General features: G+C 44.8%; 4 protein-coding genes across 5 annotated transcripts; 2 read left to right on the forward strand and 2 right to left on the reverse strand.

Annotated features, from left to right (window-relative positions):
* Positions 1–902: 902 nt before the first annotated feature.
* On the reverse strand, positions 903–5,521 carry LOC118276862 (protein IWS1 homolog). The gene is given in 8 exon segments (XM_035595449.2): positions 903–1,108; positions 1,183–1,293; positions 1,296–1,562; positions 1,651–2,489; positions 2,751–2,861; positions 2,949–3,399; positions 3,476–3,519; positions 5,275–5,521. Coding segments are annotated over 8 exon segments (1,965 nt in total). The 5' UTR covers positions 5,291–5,521; the 3' UTR covers positions 903–982.
* Positions 5,522–6,120: 599 nt separating this feature from the next.
* LOC118276934 (uncharacterized) lies at positions 6,121–9,198 on the forward strand. 2 transcript variants are annotated; one of them, XM_035595557.2, is made up of 6 exons: positions 6,121–6,361; positions 7,369–7,564; positions 7,644–7,795; positions 8,003–8,125; positions 8,240–8,334; positions 8,463–9,198. In XM_035595557.2, the coding sequence occupies exons 1-6, from the start codon at positions 6,242–6,244 to the stop codon at positions 8,659–8,661; spliced, it is 885 nt and encodes a 294-aa protein (XP_035451450.2). In that variant the 5' UTR covers positions 6,121–6,241; the 3' UTR covers positions 8,662–9,198. The 2 variants fall into 2 exon arrangements, with proteins under 2 accessions (XP_035451450.2, XP_035451451.2); XM_035595558.2 differs by having other exon boundaries at positions 6,127–6,361; positions 8,255–8,334.
* A 1,899-nt stretch (positions 9,199–11,097) lies between these two features.
* Positions 11,098–12,353, forward strand: LOC118276762 (spherulin-2A). Its single transcript, XM_050699973.1, has one exon. It carries the CDS (start codon positions 11,346–11,348, stop codon positions 12,246–12,248), a length of 903 nt encoding a protein of 300 aa, XP_050555930.1. The 5' UTR covers positions 11,098–11,345; the 3' UTR covers positions 12,249–12,353.
* A 166-nt stretch (positions 12,354–12,519) lies between these two features.
* On the reverse strand, positions 12,520–22,330 carry LOC118276761 (RNA polymerase-associated protein Rtf1). The gene is made up of 16 exons (XM_035595285.2): positions 22,153–22,330; positions 20,427–20,556; positions 19,874–20,089; positions 19,470–19,533; positions 19,263–19,382; positions 18,226–18,365; positions 17,619–17,717; positions 17,162–17,346; positions 16,968–17,079; positions 16,625–16,751; positions 16,436–16,541; positions 16,002–16,262; positions 15,010–15,122; positions 14,416–14,680; positions 14,227–14,310; positions 12,520–13,813 (listed from the first exon to the last, which is right to left on the reverse strand). Exons 1-16 carry the CDS (start codon positions 22,219–22,221, stop codon positions 13,550–13,552), a joined length of 2,355 nt encoding a protein of 784 aa, XP_035451178.2. The 5' UTR covers positions 22,222–22,330; the 3' UTR covers positions 12,520–13,549.
* Positions 22,331–22,460: the final 130 nt, after the last annotated feature.

Raw genomic sequence — 22,460 nt, forward strand, 5'->3', positions numbered from 1 at the left:
GAAATATTATTATTGAAATAAGCTGAACAGCGCGCGGCGTTTCTTTGATGTGCGTCGTATTAACCGGTTTTTATTGCTCTAAACCGGTTAATCCGAAAAAACCTTTATGAAAATACTGTTCCAAATACCGGTTTAAAAAAACCGGTTTCGCGAACGAAACCCAATGTAAAGGTTTTGCGTACAAGTACATAATAACGGTTTGAAAATTTAACCGGTATCCGAGCCTTGGCCACAAGGACAGGTGGCGCTATTGTCCAAAACGTTACACAGTGAGTTTGTATTTTAACAGGAAACAATAGTTCTGCAACTCCAGAGGAATCATTACTTACCTACTACAATACTGCTAATTCATGAATTTTCGATGACAAGCGAGCGTGCATATACACGGTGTAACAAAAAGGGGGTATACATATCAAGTGCACGGTTTCTAGATAACATTACAAACTATACGGGAAGGGATTTTTAAAACTCATGTTTTCATGGAACGAAGTTATGAATTTTTCCAATACATAAGATACATGAAACCCTACATTTGGAAATGAAATCATTACATCACTTGCAAGAAATCAGCTGATGGGTGTCAGTGCAAGTGCACTCACTGTACTTAAATAAAAACAAACGCTTACTCCTGGTATTTCTTCGATTAAAGAAAAAAGGGTTCCGGATATTTTTTTCGTAAAAACATTTTTTCTTCATAAAAATTGTTTTAGGAAGAAAGGTTTTCATAAAAAACTAAGAATATGTTTGTAGACAAACTAAGTCTAGTCAAAATTTCATCGGCCGCATAGGGACGTGTCCGTTAGCGCGCTGCGTACTAATTATACGCTGCGGTCGGTGGTTGATTATTGTCTAGTTTGAACACATTTCTGTTATTTCAAGTTACGGTAAATAAAACAGAGCGCTTCGTCACATAATTTATTCAGTTCCGTAATAGTAAGTAAACTTATCAACTTAAACACTATGACTTAAAGAAAACATCACATTACAGCGCCATCTTGCGGCCCTCGATGGAGATCTCGACGGCGCGGCGGGACCCGCTCTTCATGCGCTTCTGGTCCATGAACCGCTTCATCTGCTTCTCGTAGCGCGTCATCTTCTTCTTGGTGGTCTGTAACAGAGAACGCGGCTAGTGACTAACTGGACGCAGGTACCTACTGTACGCGGCGACGGACGAGTACGTACCCGCGACATGTCGAGCTCGCAGGTGGACTTGGGGCGGTACACGTAGTCCTTGGAGGAGGGCGCGGGCACGCGCGCGCGCGCCACCCAGCCGGGCGCGCCGGGCCGCGCGGGCGCCGCGCCGGCTCCTCGCGCGCGCGCTTGCTGGGCGGGGACGGCGCGCGCCGCCGCGACCCCGCCATGGCCTCGTCGCGCGCCTGCCGCTCCTCGCGCGTCATGGCCTTGAAGTCCGTGGACAGGTTGAAGATGGGCCGCGCCCACTCCGAGATGAGGCGGCCGGCGCGCTCGCGGTTGGCCTTGGTCTCCTTGGGGTGCTTGTACAGGTACATCACGGCCTTGCCGATGCCGGACTGCTTCAGCAGCGACTTGTCTATCGACGGGAACTGCAACGCGCGACCGAACACGTTCATACACTTGACATATTATATTGCAATCAATCAACAATTCAGTGAACAAAGAAGGAAGACTCACGTCCATGAGCAGCTTGAGGATGCTCTCCCGGATGAGCAGACAGGGCAGGGCGCGGTTGGGCATGGGCGCGAGCCAGTCGCAGAGCACGTTGAGCACGTTGTGCTCGAGGAAGGCGAGCTGCAGGTCCTTCTTGATGAGCTGCGACATGGCGGCCTTGAGCATGGACACCTTGCGCACGGCGGGCTGGTTGCGCTTGTTGAGGTCGCGGTCCTCGTCGGCGGCGGCGCGCATCTGCTGCAGCAGCTGCGCGATGAGGTCGTCGTTGTCGTTGATGATGTCGATGTCCCGCCGCCGCCGCCGGCCGCGCCGCTCCTCCCGCTTGCGCGCCAGCATCAGCTCGAAGTCGGACATGCCGGCCGCCATGTCGGCCGACTTCAGGTCGGGCTCCAGCTCGTCGTCGGACGAGTCGGCGGCGGGCGCGGCGTCGGGCCGGGCGGCGGCCGGGCCGGGCTCGGCGGGCGAGGCGGGCGCCGCGCCCTCGTCGTCCGACTGCAGGCGCACGGCGCGCCGCTTGTGCCCGCGCCGGGACCCCGCGCTCGACGCGGAGCCCGACCGGGAGCGGGACCGGGACTTGGACCGCGACTTGGAGCGGGACCGGGACTTCGAGCGGGAGTTGGACTTGGAGCGGGAACCGGATTTGGAGCGGGAGCGGGATTTGGAGCGAGAGCGCGACCGAGACTTGGAACGGGAGCGGGACTTGGAGCGAGAGCGGGATTTGGAGCGTGAACCGGAGCGTGACCTGGAGCGAGACCTCGACTTGGAGCGAGAACCAGATCGCGACCGCGAGCCAGCCTTGCGGGCGCCAGACCCGGACCTTGAGCGACTCCTGCTCTTACGCGCTGAAATAATGGACACCTTCGTTACTTCAATTAATTAAGTCAACAAGTTTTTCTTAATGTTCTATTGCTGTTTGTGTCTGCTTTATAGCACAAAAAGCTATTAATATTTCCGGAAAATGAGAAAGCTGACTACAGCTATGCAATAATAAAAATTAAAGAACCAGCTTTCTCAGAATACTTATCTCTCTCTCGGAATGTTTGACGAGGTAAAACTAAATTTGTTACAGATTTATGTAAATTAAAAATATCACAATACTTTACCTCCATCAGGTGATTTCGATCTGGAACGAGATTTGGATCGTGATCTTGACCGGGACTTGGATTTTGAATGTCGCGAGCCGGATCGAGAGCGGGAGCGGGAGCGGCGAGTTTCTGTAACACAGACCAGGTCAGATATAGAGTAACTTGTACCGCAGTGTGTGACACCGGCTGTGCCGGAGTAGTCGAGCTGAGACTCACCTGTATCCACCTCCATGCCTTGCGCCGGGGACCCGCTGCGCGACCGAGACCGCGACTTGCGGGAGCCGCTGTGGGACCGTGTGCTTGACTTTGAACGAGACCTGGACTTAGATCGAGACCGGGACTTGGAGCGGGACCGAGATTTCGAACGGGACCGAGATTTGGATCGGGACCGAGACTTGGAACGCGATCGGGACTTGGAACGCGAGCGAGAGTGAGATTTGGAACGCGAGCGAGAATGAGATTTAGAACGCGAGCGAGAACGAGATTTGGATCGCGAGCGAGACTTAGAACGCGACTGAGACTTGGAACGCGAACGAGACTTGGAGCGCGAGTGAGCGGAGCGTGATCTAGACTTGGAGCGGGAGCGCGACTTGGAGCGGGACGTCGACCTGGAGTTGCGCCTCGAATGCGTGGAGCCATCGTGCGACATCCTGGACACTGAGCCCGCCTGGTACAAACAGAACAATTCGTTAATTCTATAAACTCTCCAATATAACCAAGATGTACCACCGTGCAATACTCACCGAGGGACTGCGGCTGCGAGAGCCGGAGTGCGAGCGTCGACCTCCTGCAAAACAAATGACACCAGTAAGTACAGTTCTACTTCAACAACTCATTATTTTATTTACTTCTGCACACCAAGATAAAACTTGTGTTTTTTAAATTAATATATTCATAATAAGTAGCAAGTACTGCTGCAGTAAAATTTATACTAACAAATATTGAGATTTTAGTTAAAGTAGCATTTAATTTAAAACCAATAAACAAATTCATTAAAAATATCGTAATTTTGTTTTTAATTTGAACGCTTGAATTACAATCTAAAGTAAAGCTTGATAAAATCAGATTCCTATTCACAAATTGGAAGAGCAGATTGCTGACTGCTTTCGATTCAATTTAAACAAGTTCTTCTAGAGAACATCAAATAATGGGGTTGTAATCCAGGGCAAGTGTGGTTAACAAATCACATAGAAAAGTAAATATGCAATTATAATTTAAAAGCATAAGTTACAAATGAAAATATAATAACATTATTGATTATTAATAATTTCATTCATCATTACTCCACGGGATTAAACATACTCTACATATACATATTGGTGCGCAAGAACAATTAAACAAGCTCAAGAGACTTCAAAACCTTTCCATCAGGTTTGTATGCTGCACCAATACAACCACATCTCCGAGTTCCGCAACAACCTCCAATGGCTGCCTATTCGACTTCACAGGAATACTCATGTTCTTGCACTTTTGTACAATACAATCTTTAATCCCACTACCCCTATTTATGTAATAGAGTGCTTTAATAACTTGGAAACACATTTTTCGAGATCAACAGTCTGAAATTAGGTAACTATTTGTTTGCATTCCACTGCTTTACAGTACAAGCGGCTTGGTTGTGGACGGCTTTACAATTGAAGTAAACTGAGCTCAAACTATTCACAATCCACCCGTAAAGAACCCACACCTTGCTATATATGTATTAAAAATTGTACATTAGACGGTTCATATCAGACTCCTATTTCAGCTCCATTCAAGTGTTATGTTGAATAAGTCATCATGTGCCATAGGACTACACATTGCACACAGCTTATTTATGTTATCCAATGTGTTTGTGTAGTGTACAATGAAGTATTTAATAAAAATAAGTACTTAAAAATGCAATATGCACTGATAAAGCCACTAATGGATGCATTCTATGATCTATATCTTTTTATCTATTCTATGATCTGTAGTTATTTTTAAGTTTAAATATTTTAGTTATAGTTATGATTTAGTTAATATGATTTTTTTGTTAGTACAGTTAGGCTCTTATAATATTCTACTATGAAATTATTGATTGATCCAAAATGTAATAATTTGAGTTATATTTAACACTGGCTATACTACTGCAACCTTAGTATGTTACCCCAAAATAGTACATAATAGTTCTTATCTAATGAAAATAAACAAATCGCTCGTCTAACTGAATGAGCACAGACCAAGTTCTAAATTGAATAGTGTATAAATAATAACATAACATAGGCACTTTTACAATATTGTTGTTATGGAGTGGAGATACGAAGCTTCTCGAGCAACGGGCGACAACTTCATCAGAAGAGCCGCCCGTGGTATTTTTGTAGTTCAGCCGCCCCATAGTTATGCCACTGATATTATTTTGGCACAATGGTATTAATTGCGGGCTTACCAACGAAACGTTCGTAGCATTAATATGGAAATAGGGTTATAATTCCATTTCACAGGTATTCATATAGCATTACTCCAATCTGACATAACAATTTATAACGTTGAGGTTAGAAACAGAACAATATTAATAGCAAACCTGTATCCACGTCCATTGTTATCCTTAGATGTAGATTCGGAACACACTAATGTGCTCTACGAAGCTAATTGAGCAGCATGTATAAAACTATTAACACAAAGTATTTCGTTTAAATACCACACGATGGGAATAGTCTAGAGCAAATTGGCAAAAGAAAACGATAACGGCAATTCACTACACTGGCTTGTTGACTGGATATCACTGACTGACAACCTCAAATAAAATAACTAACCCACTGACAAGACAACTGACATAGACCAGTGTTGCCAGCAAGAAATTTTGAACTGCCATTTATGGCAGGGAAAAGAGACGTGTTTTGGAAGAAAAATATTTTCGAAAGCTCTAATAATAATTAAACGCCATGTTTTCCACTTTTATTTATTATTAATTTTACGTAAATATTTTTATAAAAAACCAGAAAAACATAGAAAATAAAAATAACTAATTTTCTAAAACTTACTTAAGTATACTGACTTTACTAAACAGTTATCCATATTATTGTACACTTTGCACATAAGCATGGTTCAATTACCGTTGAACACGGTAACAACCATAGCAACGGCAACACTGCGACAGACGATTGTGACAAAAAGAAACATTTGACAATTGAGTACATTTTGTCTGTGGAAATTAGAGGTGGAATCGGTATTTTCTAAAGACAGGAAGTCGGATACTGGGTGCCTACTACTATACAGAAAATAGAGAGGAAAAATATAGTTTATAAAATATAGAATTTGGACATCGATAATATAAGATGACATTTATAAAAAAATATAAGACTATATATTTTCAATTTTATTTGATGAAAAAAAAATTAGTTTGACGTCACTTAATGTCAAGTGACAAGCTGACATGACAATTGACAAGTAACGGTACTAAAATATTCGCAAACGTAATGTCACAAAGGAGGTGATTTCAAAATAAACAAATAATTTTCTTATATCTTTACATAATTAATTAGTACGTTATGGATGACGAGGACACACTGCCATTAAAGCGGGTGGAGTTCTCCTTAACAAAATTCAACGAAGTAGCAATTCCTCATCATTTGGATTTACTGCGACAGCATAAGGCGAATATTATCAAGGTAACGTGCGTCGTACTCTATTTCTATACCCTTTGTTTAGCTGGAACAGCTAGGCAGCCCGTGCCTTCAGTTTGCGTAACTGACACTACTAATGCGTGCTGCACATATTACAAGTATTCCGATTCAAACTAATAAGTCGTAAAAATTAAGTTTTACTTGCACTGCTGTTGATATTATTGAGATCGACAAGAATAAAACTGATTGAAGCAGTTCCAACTTTACAGTTTCAATAGAAACAATGTTTTAATAGTCTATTTAGTTATACATATATATTTTTTTAGAAACTCTTAAATTATATTTACACACTAGAATAGATACATTTTTTGTAGTGTTACTTTAATAAAATTTCTCCCAATAATGATTCCTGTGCTTAACATAGTTTTATGACATTAAACCCACACATAAATGATATAAAAATTATGATGTGTTCTGTGCTGGGAACAGTCAACATGATGTGAATAACTTTATTATGCAGTCATCAGTGTTCGGGTCAACCACCTAATTACAGTTAACCCTTATTAATTAGAACCTCACTCTAATTGGAAATTATCATTTGGCTCTTAAATCTTGTTACTCTCATTTCTATATGCTTGGCAAGTCAAATGATAAAATCAATTATATGTAACCAAATGACTTGTTAATTCAAACTTATTGCATCAAACTCTCGTCAATGTGAAGTTACAGACATAAAGAACAGAAAGATCCCAGAACTTCAAAGGTCAGTCCGACATTTTCAGACATATCCAAATGGTCCATTTGATATTTTGAATGTTAAGTAATTTGATATATTTGAAGTGTTTCTAGTTTTGAATTAACAATAGTCGACTGTAGTTTGATTTGGTGCTCAAATTATTGTTCTGTGACTTGTCTGAGGAATATGTGAAGTGGTTGTGAACAGAGCTGATAGCTAGTGACTAGAGAAATGGTTAGACGAGTTAAGTATTCTTGTAGTCGGGTTCTCAGCGCCTTTCCTGAGTTAGTAATAGTACAAGTGGGTCCTGCCGCAGTACGAGCGCGCGGGCGAGTGGCGTCGCGCGCGAGTGTCGGCGGGCGAGGCGGCGCGCGCGGCCGGCCGCCTGCGCGAGCTGCTGACGGAGCTGTGCGCGCTGCGCGCCCGCGTGCGCCCAGCCGACCGCGCGCGCTTCGACGCGCTCACGCAGCGCTCGCGGGACGCCACGCTGCGCGCCGTCAGAGACTACCTCGGTAACTCACTACATCTTCGATAACTGTGCTTTACCATGAGTTCGCAATGGAGTAAAATGTTGTATGGTGTCCCGGCCAGGCAGCGCCCCGCAGACGATAGACGGGGCTGCGGCGGAGACGGCGCCGGTGGCGGGCAGCGCGGTGTCCACGGACTCCGTGGGAGTGGTGGCGCACGCCCAGCCCGGGACCGACCTGCTGGCGGGGGATCTGCAACTGTACGTCGATGAACAGGTACTCGTCATACAAGTTTGATTCAACGTTAGTGAGACATTCGAGTCGGTTTATTTGCTGATTGTTGTTTTAATTTTACTGGAATTAATAAACCGACTCTGAAAGTTGACTTCACTTCGAAGTCAAATTACTTACTTTCGCTGGGGTGTTGCAATTTTGATACAGTTGTGACCGATAACCAACAGTAGTGTATTGTGGTGTGCACAGGAAGTGAACCTGCAGGAGCGCGAGGCATTACTCCGCGGCTGCAGCGAGCTACAGGCCGAGCTACTCGCGCTGCATCAAGTCTGGGAGGACACGCAGCGCGCCGCGCTGGCACAGCGGGAACAGGTCCGTACTGTCACGCTGTGCACTGTACATACTACACGGTACATTGTACACTGTACGTACTACACAGTACATTGTACACTGTACATACTACACAGGACACTGTGTACAGTATAGAGGCGCGTGTTGCAGGTGTCGGCGGCGGAGAGTAGCGTGGCGGTGGCGGCCGACAACATCGGCGCCGCGCGACAATACCTCGCCCTCGGGGAGAGGTGAGCGGGGGGAGGGGGGACGTCATTAGGAACTAGTGCACACAACCTTTCGTTGAGCAACTGTTTGCATGTGTTTTATTTACATTTGATGCCTTGATGTCACGTAATATTTGTTGAAACGTGTGTAGGCTGCGCGCGGGTGCATGGGGCGCGGGCGGGGCGGCCCTGGGCCTGGTGGCGGCGGGGCCCGTCGGAGTCATGGTGGGCGCCAAGGCGGGGGCGCTGGCGGCGGCCGCGGGCTCCGTGCTGGGGTACCTGGGCGCCAGCATCCTCGCGCGGCGCCGCACGCAGCCCGAGCCCGACCCTGGCGCCGACAAGACGGAGTAGTGACTAGTGGGCCCCGCTGTAGCTCCACTAACTCATCTACCGCCACCACCTCACCAATAGTCATCGAGTTGTCACTTCCAGTTCGGGGGACCCGATGTACTGCGACACTCATCATGCGCGCTTCATGACTGCGAGGTGTTGGACTAATATATGAGTTATTCCAATACTGAGCAAATTATTTTATTTCTAGGTACCTTTTATACACAGAATGGTCAATATCAGTAGTAATCGATCATGGTTGTGCAGCCTCTTTCTACCTCTGGGGAGGAACAGACGTGATATTATATGTATGTAACGTAAGTAAGCAGCTGTCGAAATATTTAATCTGTAAAGGTGTGTGATACAGTGCTGCCCTCTACGGGTAGCGTACGACGTCCGTGTCAGTGCGGCACGTGTATAATCTTACTCACGGTTAATGTACAAATAAATCAATAATGTTGTATAAAATAGCAAAGATAACAAAATGTATTATATAGATAGATCTAATGTGTAAATAAAATACATTGTATAATTAATTATAATATATTTTTGTTACGAGACTTGCATTTTATTTGCAATCCTAAGTATAATGTCTAATGTGTTGCCTGCAATTGGTGAAAAATTTCCCGCCTCACAGTGGTTCATAATTCCTGGCATTCCTCACACATGATAGTAATGTCACATAAACGCGAAAAACTAATTTATTTCCATAACAATCACATCCCGGGTATTCACCAGATAATAATGATATCACTGTCGCTACCTACACGACGTAGGTACAGTTCAATTATTGTGAGTGTGTGTGTACATAGTTCTCTCACAAAATATGGTATCTCAGTGAACCTGTTCTATTTAAGAATACGATGCTATCCCTGGATTTTAATTCAGAAAATCTATAATATAAAAATAGGTCGGTCAGGTTTTCCTTCCTGACGCTATAACTCCAGAACGCACGAACCGATTTCCGTGGTTTTGCATTCGTTCAAAAATCAAGAAAAAAGCAGGAATTTGCGAAAAATCATTGTTTGCTAATTATACTAAGTTTTTATTAAGTCGATCTGTAACAAACTAAGTATAAAAAATGACCTTTTTATACGCCTGTCACACCAGTATTATAAATGTGAAAAATTGTTTATTTAGATGTCTATAGATGATTTTGTATACAGACAGGGTATGAGCTGACTTAGGTGATAGGATATATTTTTATCCCACGGGAACGCGAGCGAGGCCGCTGGCAGATGCTAGTAATTAATAAGTAACATAATATGTTAGTTATTAATTATTATTTTGAAGAAAATATCGCCGTTTGTCTGTCACACGAATGTAAAAAATAGTTCTTCTTACTGATTTCGAATAGCAATATCTTACATTGTCATAATCGGTTATTCATTGCTATTCGTAATTAGTAAGGCGCACTATTTATCATATTCGTGGTCCGACTCGACTAGACAGTGCCGGCGTAAGGGCCACTGATACCCGGGCGAAAATATTGTGGCGCCCACTTGAGGGAAGCAATATCAAGTGTTAGTTTTTTGTTGAAAAAATATGCATATGCACAGAGCGTAGAGTACAGTTCTGAGTGTTTGCACCAGGAGAGGCAAAAGACTCCAACTTCAGACCTTGGCGCCCCCCAGAATTTGTCGCCCTGGGCCATCACCCCCTAACGCCGGCACTGACTAGAATGATGTGATACAACGACCTTACAAGAAACCAACGTGAACCAAAGCTTTCTGGTCTTGAGTTTCGTCGTGTGAGTTATCGGATGCTCAATCCTTATACTTCTGTCATCCTTAATCCCCAGAAGCAGATGTGTAGCTAGCGCTATATCTGCGGAATCAATTTACGGGGCACCGAGCCACCGAGACTCCCGAAGTACGTAAGCAAAAATAAGTACTTTCCAATTTTTGGTTCAAAGTAAGTGTAGGAACGTGGTGGTTCTTACAATAAAAGTCTGGCACTATCTCGTTTCATCCAAGGCGAGAGAAAAAAGAGGCCTTCACACGATTTTTTCTATGGGGCCCCCCCAAGCCACGCCGCTGCCCAGTAAGCCGACGATGAACTCCTCTGCACGGTTCTCCGACATCTTTAATTGATTTTGTCTGGACTTTAAAAGAGACTATGACCTCTGAGTTTGTTTCGGCATTTCTTCTCAGAGTAGTCGGATAGGAAATGCCGGCCTCATCTAGTTATTTAAGAGATTGACGTGTAAAAGTGTTATTTTATAACCTATTTGCAAAATAAATATCATTTATCATTTATCTAGTTTTACGGGTATACCGATTGCTTACCTCGGGTGATCCATCAGCTCGTGTGCGAACTATCCCATTAAAAACTAGGTGTAATTTTAAGTAATTTAAAATTCATATAGAAGTGATTGTAGACTAGTTTCGTCTAATAGGGTACCACATTAGTGGTTCAAATAATTAATGTTTCAGTTTGATTAGAATCCTGTTACTCGTCGTGATATCACTCCTATTACAGCATATATAGACTTGCCGTGGTCGGGGCAATGTTTACTGGACATCTCAAACTAAACAGGTAAACATCGATTCCTTTATGTAATGTTTAGAGAGGTACCTACATGGCTACCTGCATGTGTAACTGCACCGGGAAGTGACTCGCTGCCGCAGCAGGGAGCGAGTAATTACAGGCTATTGTTATTGCTGGTGTAACTACAACTGTTCGGTGTTTGTTTACAGGTAACAATGGTGTCCAAATATTTTTTGCTGTTTTTAATTCCGGCGCTCGTCGAGTGTCGGATATCAGTGAAGATAACAGCCGCGACCTCTGAAGCGGAGGCGGAGGTGGAGTACGGCGGCGAGAATGTGGAGATCATCAGCGACCGCGAGCGAGAGACCTTCGACATCGGAGACCGCAGCCTCAAGCGAGCCGTCGAGAAGTTCGCGGACGCCGCGCCCACTGACGTGTACGTCCGGAGCCCCACGCCGTGGAACGATGTCTACAAGACTTACAACTGGGAACAAGTGAAGAGGATCCTTAAGCCCGTCAGAACGAGGATCCTGGGAGTGCACACAAAGCCTGTGATCGTAGCGACGCGGGAGTTTGAGAACCACAGCGGTGTCAAGGCCAAATACAACGCCGCCATCAAGCAGGAGATCCAGGAGACCGTGTCCAACACGTGGTCGGTCGGCGGCGAGCTGACGGTGGGCCAGGAGATCGAGTACAGCGTCAACTTCGCCGCGGGCAGCGCCGGGGGGAAGACTAGTCTGTCGTACGCGGCCAGCTGGGGCAACGACACGACCAAGGAGAAGTCGGCCACGCTGGGCTCGTCCACGGGCGTGGAGGTGGAGCTGGCCCCGGGGCAGGCCGTGGTGGCCTCGCTCACGGCCACGCAGGGCACGCTGGACATCGAGGTGCAGTACGAGGCGCGCCTCGAGGGCGTGGTCTTCGCCAACTACCGCAACAAGTACCGCGACCACTACTTCTGGGCCTTCCCCGTCACGTCGGTGCAGGTCGCGGGCGGCCTGCCGCGGACCGTCAGCTCCACCGAGAAGATCTCCATCGGCTTCTACACCAGCGCGCGCGTCGACATCAAGGACAAGGTCACCACGGGCCGCATCAAGCAGGCCCCGGCCGGCTTCATCTAACTCGACCGTGCACTGCTTTCAGCTCTCATAATGCTATAATTTTATTTGCTCACCAGATGGCGCTAATCTATCAATAGGTCAGTTTATCCAATCACTAGCTGCCAAAAATTTGACGTAGCCGTCTTTGATGTGACGTCCTATGACCTGTGACATTGTTGACAATTCCATACCAGTGGCATCTGGTGGGCGACGGTAGCACCATTATTACACTCAGACAAAAGTATCGACGCATGATCCTTTGAACAACAACAAAAATAAAATTCTTGAGAACTTGTTTTATCAAATTTTATTTAAGCTTTTGAGCTTCCATTTACAAGAATTAAGTATTAACCATTATCAATTTGTTCATAGTCAAATAAATAAAGTACATAAGTATTACAACGGTATAAATGTTTGAACACGAGTTGTCACGAGGAACTGTCGGCTGCGACACGTCGGACGGCGCGACCGCGGCCTCACGTCACGTTACACTATTTATATTACTGCAACACAATCAAATTATAACTCGAGGCCTCGCAGTCCGCAATGTCGTAGTTTTGGAAACTGTCTATAAAGATATTTTCACACTTTGTATCGGGGCGAAGTGCGCGCTTACCAATAACTATTCGAGAACTATATTTTGTAGTTCCATTTTGCAACATTTGTGTCACATGGCGATTCCACTAGTCTAGCTCCTTATCATTCATTTATTAAATACATTTTCTTACATTTTTATTGCTCTTGCAAATTGAATTTATACGATATACAATAAAAAGGAATACTAAAACTGTTCCGGCGGGAACAGGAACAATAATAAATAAGCTATAACAACTACTTATATTAATTAAGGCTAACAGGCGTCCGCCGCATTGGAGGTAATTATACATACATTGTAAGTCTAAGTCTCAGCTCCACACCGACTCAGGAGTGTCCCTGTTGTATTACTGCACGACATATTCAATATTGCTTACACGGCGACTGTATCTGTAGTATAACCAAATAAAATTGGACGGAAAATGAAACAATAGGCTTTGACTCGACAGTTACTGTTGTACTTGTATGCTGTCCTCCGCTGCGGGCCATACAGGGGGACTCGATTGTAGAGAAATAGTAACAGGGGACACTCCATCTGTCGTTGATCCATCAGATCAAAAATATTGGGTGTAAGTTAGTGCAAGCATTCAAGGAAGGAAGGTTCGTGGACACTCACACTGCGTATGGTTACACTCAACATTTTTAAGGTCCAGTCTGTACACTCACACTAAGACATCACACAAAGACACGTCGACGTGACATAATCATGTATACAATACAGTGTCCGATCATATGAGTCCGTGTCGCTTCTTGTACTCGTCGAGGTTGAGCGAGCGGCGCGGGCCCGTGTCACGGGCCGCGGGCGGGGGCGCGCGGGGCGCGGCCGGCGGGGGCGCGGCGCCGGCAGGTCCAGCTCGATGCTGATGTCGAAGTCGTGCAGCGAGTACAGGCTGGCCGCGCCCCCGCCCCCGCCCCCGCGCCGCGCCCCCGCCCGGTACGTCGCGCGCCGCCGCGCCCCCGCTGGCTCCGCTGGCCGGCTCGGCCGCGGCTTGCTGCAACGATACATGTGGTTACATGAGGATACAAGTGGTTACATTATGTGGATACAAGTGGTTACATGTGGGTACAAGTGGTTACATGTGGGTACAAGTGGTTACATGTGGGTACAAGTGGTTACATGTGGATACAAGTGGTTACATGTGGATACAAGTGGTTACATGTGGATACAAGTGGTTACATGTGGATACAAGTGGTTACATGTGGATACAAGTGGTTACATGTGGATACAAGTGGTTACATGTGGATACAAGTGGTTACATGTGGATACAAGTGGTTACATTATGTGGATACAAGTGGTTACATGTGGATACAAGTGGTTACATGTGGATACAAGTGGTTACATGTGGATACAAGTGGTTACAAGCCGTAACCGTCCAGTGTGGTACAGTAGTAGTGCAGTACTCACGAGTCGTTCCTTGTCCTTGAGTTCCTTGAGCGCCCGCGCCGCGTCCCGCTGCCGGGCCTCCGCCTCGTCCTCGCTGCGCGCGTCCTGGGGGGGGACATATACACACGTTACACATGGTACATTTACATGTCAATACATGGATTTCTCATTTTGTTTGCCACCAGCATACGTTACGATACAAGTACGTACCTGTGCCTTGCTGGCGCCGGACTTGAAGTTCATGACGGGCTTGGTGCTCCGGCGGGTGAAGGGGTCGTCCGCCTTCTTGCCCTTGTTGGCCTTCACCTCCTCCATGATGGCCTTCTCCGCGGTCTCCACGTTGAGCTTCCGGTTCCTGTTGTTGATGTACGAGATGCTCTGTATGGAGGAGGTCCTGGTTTTGTCCAGTTGGCTGGCTCGCTCCTCCAGCTCCTGTATCTTGGCGTTCAGTTCCATGACCGTCTCGTCGTCCCCTCTGTAACACAATATCGCTCGTTATGCAGGTCACACCCGTGTGTGAGCTGTGGTGAGTGAGTGTTAGTCCCGCAGTGAGGCTGCGCGGACCGCGGGATGTGTGTGTTGGGCGGTGTGTGTGTGTGTGTGTGTGTGTACAGTCCCCCCCTCCCCCCTCCCCCCGGCCTTACACTCATATTACGACAATATCGCGCGAGATATACTTACTGGTGTCTACAGTCAGACAATAAGCTGAATAACAAATGTTTTACCAATGACTAGTGTGTATAGGTAGAAGCGTAAGGTAACGTGTCTGTCTGTATGTATGTGTGTGTGTGTGTAAGTAAGTACCTGAGTTGCGCGACGTCTCGTTCCTTCATGAGCTGCGTTTTCTTCATGGCGTAGTTGGTGGGGTGCGACCGGAACCGATCCTTCTCCGCTACTATCTTCTCAATGTCCTCCTCCTGCCGATACCACCAGTGTCAACATATTACACACCTTTATATATCTTCAATAAACTCCAAATTATACAACACTATACTAGACCTAAAGTAGAAGGAAAGAGACCAGAGAGAGATAATACAATATCAATAATAAGTCTAATTCAACATCCAAAGTGCTAAAGATTAATGAATGTTGCAATAAATCGAGTAACGGAACGCAATAAATGGCGACATCTAGTGAATAAGATCAGAAAGAGTCACATTCCTCAGCACTGAGAGAAACTATGAAGTGGTTAATTTCATTGCTATATGTTTAGTATGGTTGGTGTTTTTTTTTTTTTTTTTTTGAGGGTGGAAAATCATCCAATGACTTCTCCCGCCTTGGGCGAAAAACCACCCCGTTCCTACTCCTGCCCGTCGAGCCGGAGCCCCGGTAAACCCGCTAGGTAGTCCGCAGCTCCGGATTAGGCATCAGCCCTACTGGGCCCCATCTGTGGTGGTCTGATGGCTATTTGAGGCGCGCGCAGAATGCGACGCGCCGCACGCACGGGTCTGGTTCTAGTCGGGCGGCAAGTTACCCTTGCTCGCCGTGAACTCCTTACGGTTGATCGTCGCGCGATCCCCGACGCCCGGAGTGTCTCTCGCGACGGCTGGGGCGTGAGGTTCGCGCGCCCCGCCTTCCTTAGCTAGCATGACTGCTTGCAGAAGGAGGAGACAGCATCCCAGTCCCCCTCGCTCCGCACCATGGCTTGTATCAGTGGACGCGAGAGGGCGCCGTCGCCGACCACATCCCTGAGGACACGGCGGTGCTCAGCCCACGCAGGGCAGACCGCAAGCGTATGTTCCACCGTGTCCTCCGGGGGTATGGTTGGTGTGTGAATAAATAATGATGGTCCGCACCTTGAACTCGTACATGAGCGCCTCCTTGACCTCCTGTATCTTGTTCCGCACGAAGTCCATGGTGGGCGGCTTCTTGTTGGCGTCCTTGATGGCTTTGTTCCACTTCTGGAACTCGCTCTCCGTGAACTCCTGGTTGCTGACGAACTCCAGCCGGAAGACTCGGTCCTGGGTGCCGTGCCGCAGCTTCAGGCCCTTGTTGGTGCGAGTGTTGCCCAGGTTGTACACCTTCGCCGTCTCGTACACGTCTATGATCTCGGCCACCTGCAATACAACACTAAGTACATTACTAACTACTCCTGTACACCACGATCTACAGTAGGTACAGCCACGAAACCACCGGAGCTCTGCGAGTCCGGCGCGACTTTGGAACATAACTATCAGGTGATATATTAATATGTTGTATTGGTGGAGATGTAAGTGTTGATGTGACGTACCCTGTAGACGGGGTTCCCGTTGTTGTTCCCGATGCCGATGCGGACGAAGCAGCCCGTGACGACGCGCGCGAAGAACGGCAGGTGCACCAGGCGCTCCAACTTGAACCTGGACAGACCGCCGTTACTACACTGTACATACTGCTATACCCCGCGACGTAGCGAGACATGGTACATATAGCGGCGGTGTACCTGCTGAGCCTGAGTTTGTTGATCTGGTCCTTGGAGTCTGCGTACTTGACCTCGACCAGCTCCCGCTCCCGCTTGGCGTCGTCCTCCTCGCCGCCCGACGACATCGAGCTGGACGAGCTGCGCCGCCCTGGACACGGTACAGCATACATTATTCATCTCTCATACAACTAATTACACTTTTAACTAAATTATTATTGTTATATTGTGTATTTTCTCAACTTTTAAATACATTTTTTTTTTTACATATACTTTGTTTCAAGTGGACATTATTGATGAAAAGTTAATGATGACAATTATCACAATAAAATAATGAGTGCAGTATACATGATTCAGTGAGAGTTACCTTGTGACTTGTTGTCGTCGGAGTCGGAGCCGGAGTCGTCGGAGTATATGTCGGAGGCCTTCAGCTTCACGCTCTGCTTGCTGGTGCCGCCGATGATCTCCGCGTCCGCGTCCTGCACCAAACATTCATGTTACTAGGGCCGACTCCACCCGCCAGGCATGTGGTGGTATATAGTAATACAGCGGTATACTGACGTCGGTGTCGTCCTTGTCCTTGTGCGACTGTTCCTGGCGTCGGCGCTGCCTGCTGAGCTCGACGCGTGTCGCCTTGGCGTCCCTCTGCGCCCGCAGCGCGGCCATGGCGTTCTGTCGCTTGTCGTCGACGTTCCGCTTGCGCTCCGTCTTGCCGAACTGCGGGGACCCGGCGCGCTCCGACCGATCTGGACACGCCATCACGTTATTTACTCACATCCAACAACTATACATCCGACATCACTCCTCCACCGGACTGGTACACGGCAGGGTAATGTTACCGGACTCCCGACCCTCCCCTACATGTACAATCCCCAGAAGGTCTGTAATACATGTGTGTAGCTAGTCTCCTGGTACAGCAGTGTACAGGCGGCGCCGATGGCCTCTTCTGCCGTTTCCCAATCTATGCCATGAAAGAAACAACTCATATTATAATGTAATGTATAAGGTGGTGAATTACCAGCGTCGTGTTTATCGTCGAGTATCTCCCCGGGACTGGGCGGGGGTTGTTCCTTCTCCTGCTCGGGCTCCGCTGGCGGCGGGGGCTCCACCTCCGGCTCTGTACACATACAGTATTGTATTGTTATACTCTCGTGGGATATAAACAACAATGCACATAATATGGCCGGGTTTACTAATGAGAGATGAATTGTACAGTGAAACATTACAATGTAATGATATCTATTCAATACTGTCACATAGACCAGAATATCGTTTTGTTCTTAAAAAGGAAGTAAGTTTGAATGAAGACGTCTAGGTAAACAATAGACATAGTCGTTTTTATGGGACAGGAGGAAAACAAGTTAGATGGATCTGTCTACGTATTGCCAAAGTGTCTGTAATCAGTTGGAAATATCCTGACAGCTAAAAATAAGAATAGCACGCCACTGGACGCAGTCTAGAGGTAGCTGGTAGGGGTGCCCCCATCCAAAGATAAGTATCCACGTGTGGCAAACCCGTGCCTGACACAGGTCAGGCGGCGTGTACTGACCACTGACCACTAGCTTCTTCGAGGGTAAATTATCCTGTATGTAGTGTATGAGTATGGTAGTGTATGTAGTAGTTACCTTTGTCTGGGGGCGGTGCCTGCGCGCGGGCGGCGCGGCGGCGGCGGCGCGCGGCGCGGCGGCGGGCCACGTCGGCCGGGGTCAGCGACCCCAGCGCCGCCGACCGACGCGCCAGGCGCAGCTTGCGCTCGATCTCCCATCTACCAACACACGGGGCTACACTCACTCACTAATACAACATACACTAATCAATCTATAATTAAGTGTTCATTCTCAATATGGAAAATATCAAAATACTTATAGTAAGGCACTAGTCTTACAAGAAAGACACTTAAGCCAAAAAAACAAATATTTTTTTTTTGTCCTTATGTCTGTCTGTATGTTCACGCATCACGCAAAAACTACCGGTTTAATTATGATGAAACTTGGTATTATTATACTTTAATATCCTGGGCACAACACTAGGTACTTTTCATCACGAAAAATGTATATAAGTACAGTAAAAACAAACTTAATAGTGCCGTCCGATCCCTAGACACAATTACTGTACCAAACGCAAATATATGTTTGTCTAATGTTAGGTTACCCGCAGTGGAGTTTACGCTGCAAATATGGGACCGATGGTCGAAATAGCTTGAAGCCGCCGGGAATCGTCAATGTGCTTTCGAGGGTGGCAAAACCGACAGTGTTGTCAAAATGTAAATCCAAGTTGGTCGCAGCTCCATATTCAAATTTTCGTTATGGGTGTCTTTTTCGTGACTTTCGAGGTTAGTAAAACGATGCACGAATTTAATTACGTATATTGTATGAGTTAGTTGGCGTCCGAAACAGTCTTATTTAGATGATGGCACAGGTATCATTAATCCAACTTTCGTCAAGAGCAGGTTGTGGAGCACAAAATAGGGGTTTATCCTAGAATTCCCACGAGACCGAGAATTACGCGTACAAAGTCGCGGACACAGCTAGTAAATACTAAATTAGTTTCTATCATAAAATTATTCATTTTAACATATCAGAAAATCTATTGAATTTCACTAATTTGAAACTAGAAACTAGCCTGTAAACAATGTAGCGAGAGGTATGTGTGAGCAACTGACCTGGTTTTCATGAGATCTCTCCTCTCGATTCGCTTGAAGATCTCCTGCTCCCTCTCCTTCTCCGACATGGCGGCGAGGCGAGCTCTGTCCTCCTCATCGCCCATGAGGTTCTCGTCATACCTACGAACAGTAGAACGAGTTATAGTTTATGCTAAACCAGACATTTAGTAAAGCAACTAGCTTCCCGTGTGTGTACAGTACACTCACCCGTCATCGAATTCTTCTTCCGAATCTATGGAATCATTATCTGACGAATGTGACGATACTTCACCTGAAACAGAATTAATCATGCTTATTTTAACTGTTTTATATCTTCCAATATTTAAAATACTAACTCTACATTAATGAATCAGTCTAATAATTATTTATGTTAAATAATTAGGTGATTATCGGCTGCCAGGACTTTCGAATCCAGCTTGACTATGACTACTATTCACTAAACATTTCTGATGCACCAAGAATAATTATGCATAATAAATATTTAGAAAAGTAAGTAACTTTTCCGTCAGCCAGTGTGACCTTTTCTCCTGAATTATTAGACCAAATATGGTCCGAACAGCGGATGAAGCCGCGCGGTACGAGTAGTGTACCAGTAAAGTATGAGTGCTGACCTTCCTCGGGCTCACTGTATGTGTCCTTCTTCTTGGCTGACTCTGCGCTGTCAGTGCTCCTTCTGGTCTCTGTCTTTTTAGGCTCCACTCGCTTCTGGCTGTCGTCCGAGTGCTCCGACGATGTTTTCCTTGTACTGCGAGGGGCTTCTTTTTTTTTCGATGTATCACTTCTGGCATCACTCTCCGAGTCTGACCCCGATGAGGATGAGGATTTAGCTGAAAAATGTGAATAACAATAATTAAGTTTACTGTTTATGTCCACTAATGAGTAAACTGTTGAAGCTATCTCTTGACTATAGTATTGTAGTATGCCATCTACCATAAAACAAATGTGAAGACCAACAGTTTTGTAACATTTATTTATTTAAGGACTGTAGCAGGTACTGTATACTGCTGTGATACTGCTCTCTATTGTCTACAAACCACCAACTTTAGGGCAAAGGCAAAGGTAGAATTAAACCATAACCAGTTGGCAATTTTAGTAACTGCAGTCTGGATACAACGGTTCCGACTGAGCATTGTGTTAGTGTGGCCGGTATAACATTTCACTTACAGTTTGACTTCTTGTTGTCATCATCGTCCCAGTCGGACTCACTGTCAGACCCTGAGCCAGACTTCTTAGATTTTGACTGTGGCGGGGAGTCTTCGGGTTTCTTCTTTTTCTTTGCTAAATTCAGGAATTGCTGTAAATCATACACATATTACATTATTTAACACTGCATTTTATTTGTGCATTACGTCTGAACATAATCTACTAGAAATTAAAGAATATTTGTGACAAATGGTCACAAATAGATCACAGAATGTCTGCATAATAAATCATAGAAAGTACAATGGACTGTACAAGGCAGTTGGCTGTCCTACCCACTTGTGTGGCTTGTTTTTATTTTTCTTTATTGGGACATAAAACAGTTACACATTCATTCCAGATAAAATTAAAAACGAAATATAGATAATAAAAAGTAAATGTCTACAATATGCTTTATTAATAATATTATTAATATGGACATCAAATTGCAATTTTGTTTCTCACTAACTAAATTCTACTCAGGAATGAACTGAAGACATACAGATGGAGACAAACAGAATTAAAAGATCATAATATGTATTGATACAAACATTTAAATGACTTGATGGGTACCAAGCTTACACATGTTAACTGATAATCATATCCTTTATAGAGAGAAATGTCTTTAAAAATGTATGTTTTATATTCAATAACTCTTGCAGAGAACAGCTCAGTAAGAACAAAGTTTAAAACATAAACTCAACTAATTAGAGCTTTTAGTTTTAGTAAATTAAAGGACTTTATTACCAACAATATTAGTTTGTTTTCTGTTACAATTACTCAAAAACATTTTGCATTTGCCGATTCCAACAATCAAATAATATGAAATACAACTATTGTAGTAATATTACTGCATAAAAACCTTGATAATACCAGTTTCAATGAATTCCAGTTAATGTAGTTTCTGGATACATAAATGCACTGTATTCAGTAACTTAAATTTTTAGTACCATTAAAATGCAACCAAAATATTTTTTATTGTATGGTATTTTTTGTTTCCATTATTGTACATTTTTATTTATATATCTTATGACTAATATTATTGCACTTAAATTTTGTTATTTTCATATTATTCTGAAGTTAGGCTCTAGATGACTGGTATGTAGGTCATGATCATGAGACATCAAAATTACAAAAACATAATTTAGCTGCAAGAAAATATAATGAAAACAATTCTCAATAAATTCAATATTATATCAGATACTTGGATTTTGGCTGAAAAGAGAAAGTCTAGGTTCAAAATTATATAAGCCATGAGCATTTCTTGGCTGAATGACTTAGATAAAATACCATAACAAGTTACAAACTTTTAGTATTTCCACCATGACTTTGCAAAGTGTTTAATATTTTATCTTTAATTTTGCTATCATGTAACATTTGCAGCTAACCGAAGATATTTTATAGGCGGGAACATTAGCTTTCATTCATTTTTATTTATGACTCACGCAACAGAAGCCATTTAATAAAGCTTTAACGTAACGTAAACAACATCCGTTTTCTTCGGAAGAGATAAGGAATAATTTTCAAGTTTTTTGCGAGCTGAAACAAGTTACATGCGTTTGTTTTTCACATAATGCGCAAAAGATGGATTTAGAACGAAGGAACATTGATCTTGGCCTATTTACGCAGTCAAATTAATGAAGAATGCCGTCAAATCGTTACGTACGGACGTGAACTTATAACCTAAGGTTTTTAAAGAAAAGTAACTTACTGAGTCCAAATCTGAGCACTCACTGCTAGAGTCAGAGTCTATTAAAGGTTTATTTTTCCTTTTTGCCATTTTACACTAAATTATATCACAAACACGATAAATAAAATGCGTCTACTCGCTGTTATTTCTCAAAGTCGTCAATCAACGACCACAATTACCCACAGACTAAATAAAACCAAAAGCAACGTTGCTTAGACTTCAAAAGCATAGACTAAAATTTATAAACATTTTTTTCCTTGTAACTTTTGACAGGATACACCGTGGGATACACGTAACAAAAAAAATAAAAATAAGTTTAATGCGAATGT

Source organism: Spodoptera frugiperda, chromosome 17, assembly GCF_023101765.2.
Source record: "Spodoptera frugiperda isolate SF20-4 chromosome 17, AGI-APGP_CSIRO_Sfru_2.0, whole genome shotgun sequence".
Lineage (NCBI taxonomy): Eukaryota > Metazoa > Arthropoda > Insecta > Lepidoptera > Noctuidae > Spodoptera > Spodoptera frugiperda.

Coding starts and splice junctions, on each gene's coding strand:
- LOC118276934 (XM_035595557.2), top strand. CDS start 6,242: ATGGATGACGAGGACACACTGCCATTAAAGCGGGTGGAGTTCTCCTTA. Junction 8,126..8,239: donor CGCTGGCACAGCGGGAACAG/GTCCGTACTGTC, acceptor TGTACAGTATAG/AGGCGCGTGTTGCAGGTGTC. Junction 8,335..8,462: donor TACCTCGCCCTCGGGGAGAG/GTGAGCGGGGGG, acceptor AAACGTGTGTAG/GCTGCGCGCGGGTGCATGGG.
- LOC118276762 (XM_050699973.1), top strand. CDS start 11,346: ATGGTGTCCAAATATTTTTTGCTGTTTTTAATTCCGGCGCTCGTCGAG.
- LOC118276761 (XM_035595285.2), bottom strand. CDS start 22,221: ATGGCAAAAAGGAAAAATAAACCTTTAATAGACTCTGACTCTAGCAGT. Junction 20,557..22,152: donor AGTGCTCAGATTTGGACTCA/GTAAGTTACTTT, acceptor TATGATTTACAG/CAATTCCTGAATTTAGCAAA. Junction 14,311..14,415: donor CCGGCGCCAGCAAGGCACAG/GTACGTACTTGT, acceptor GTCCCCCCCCAG/GACGCGCGCAGCGAGGACGA.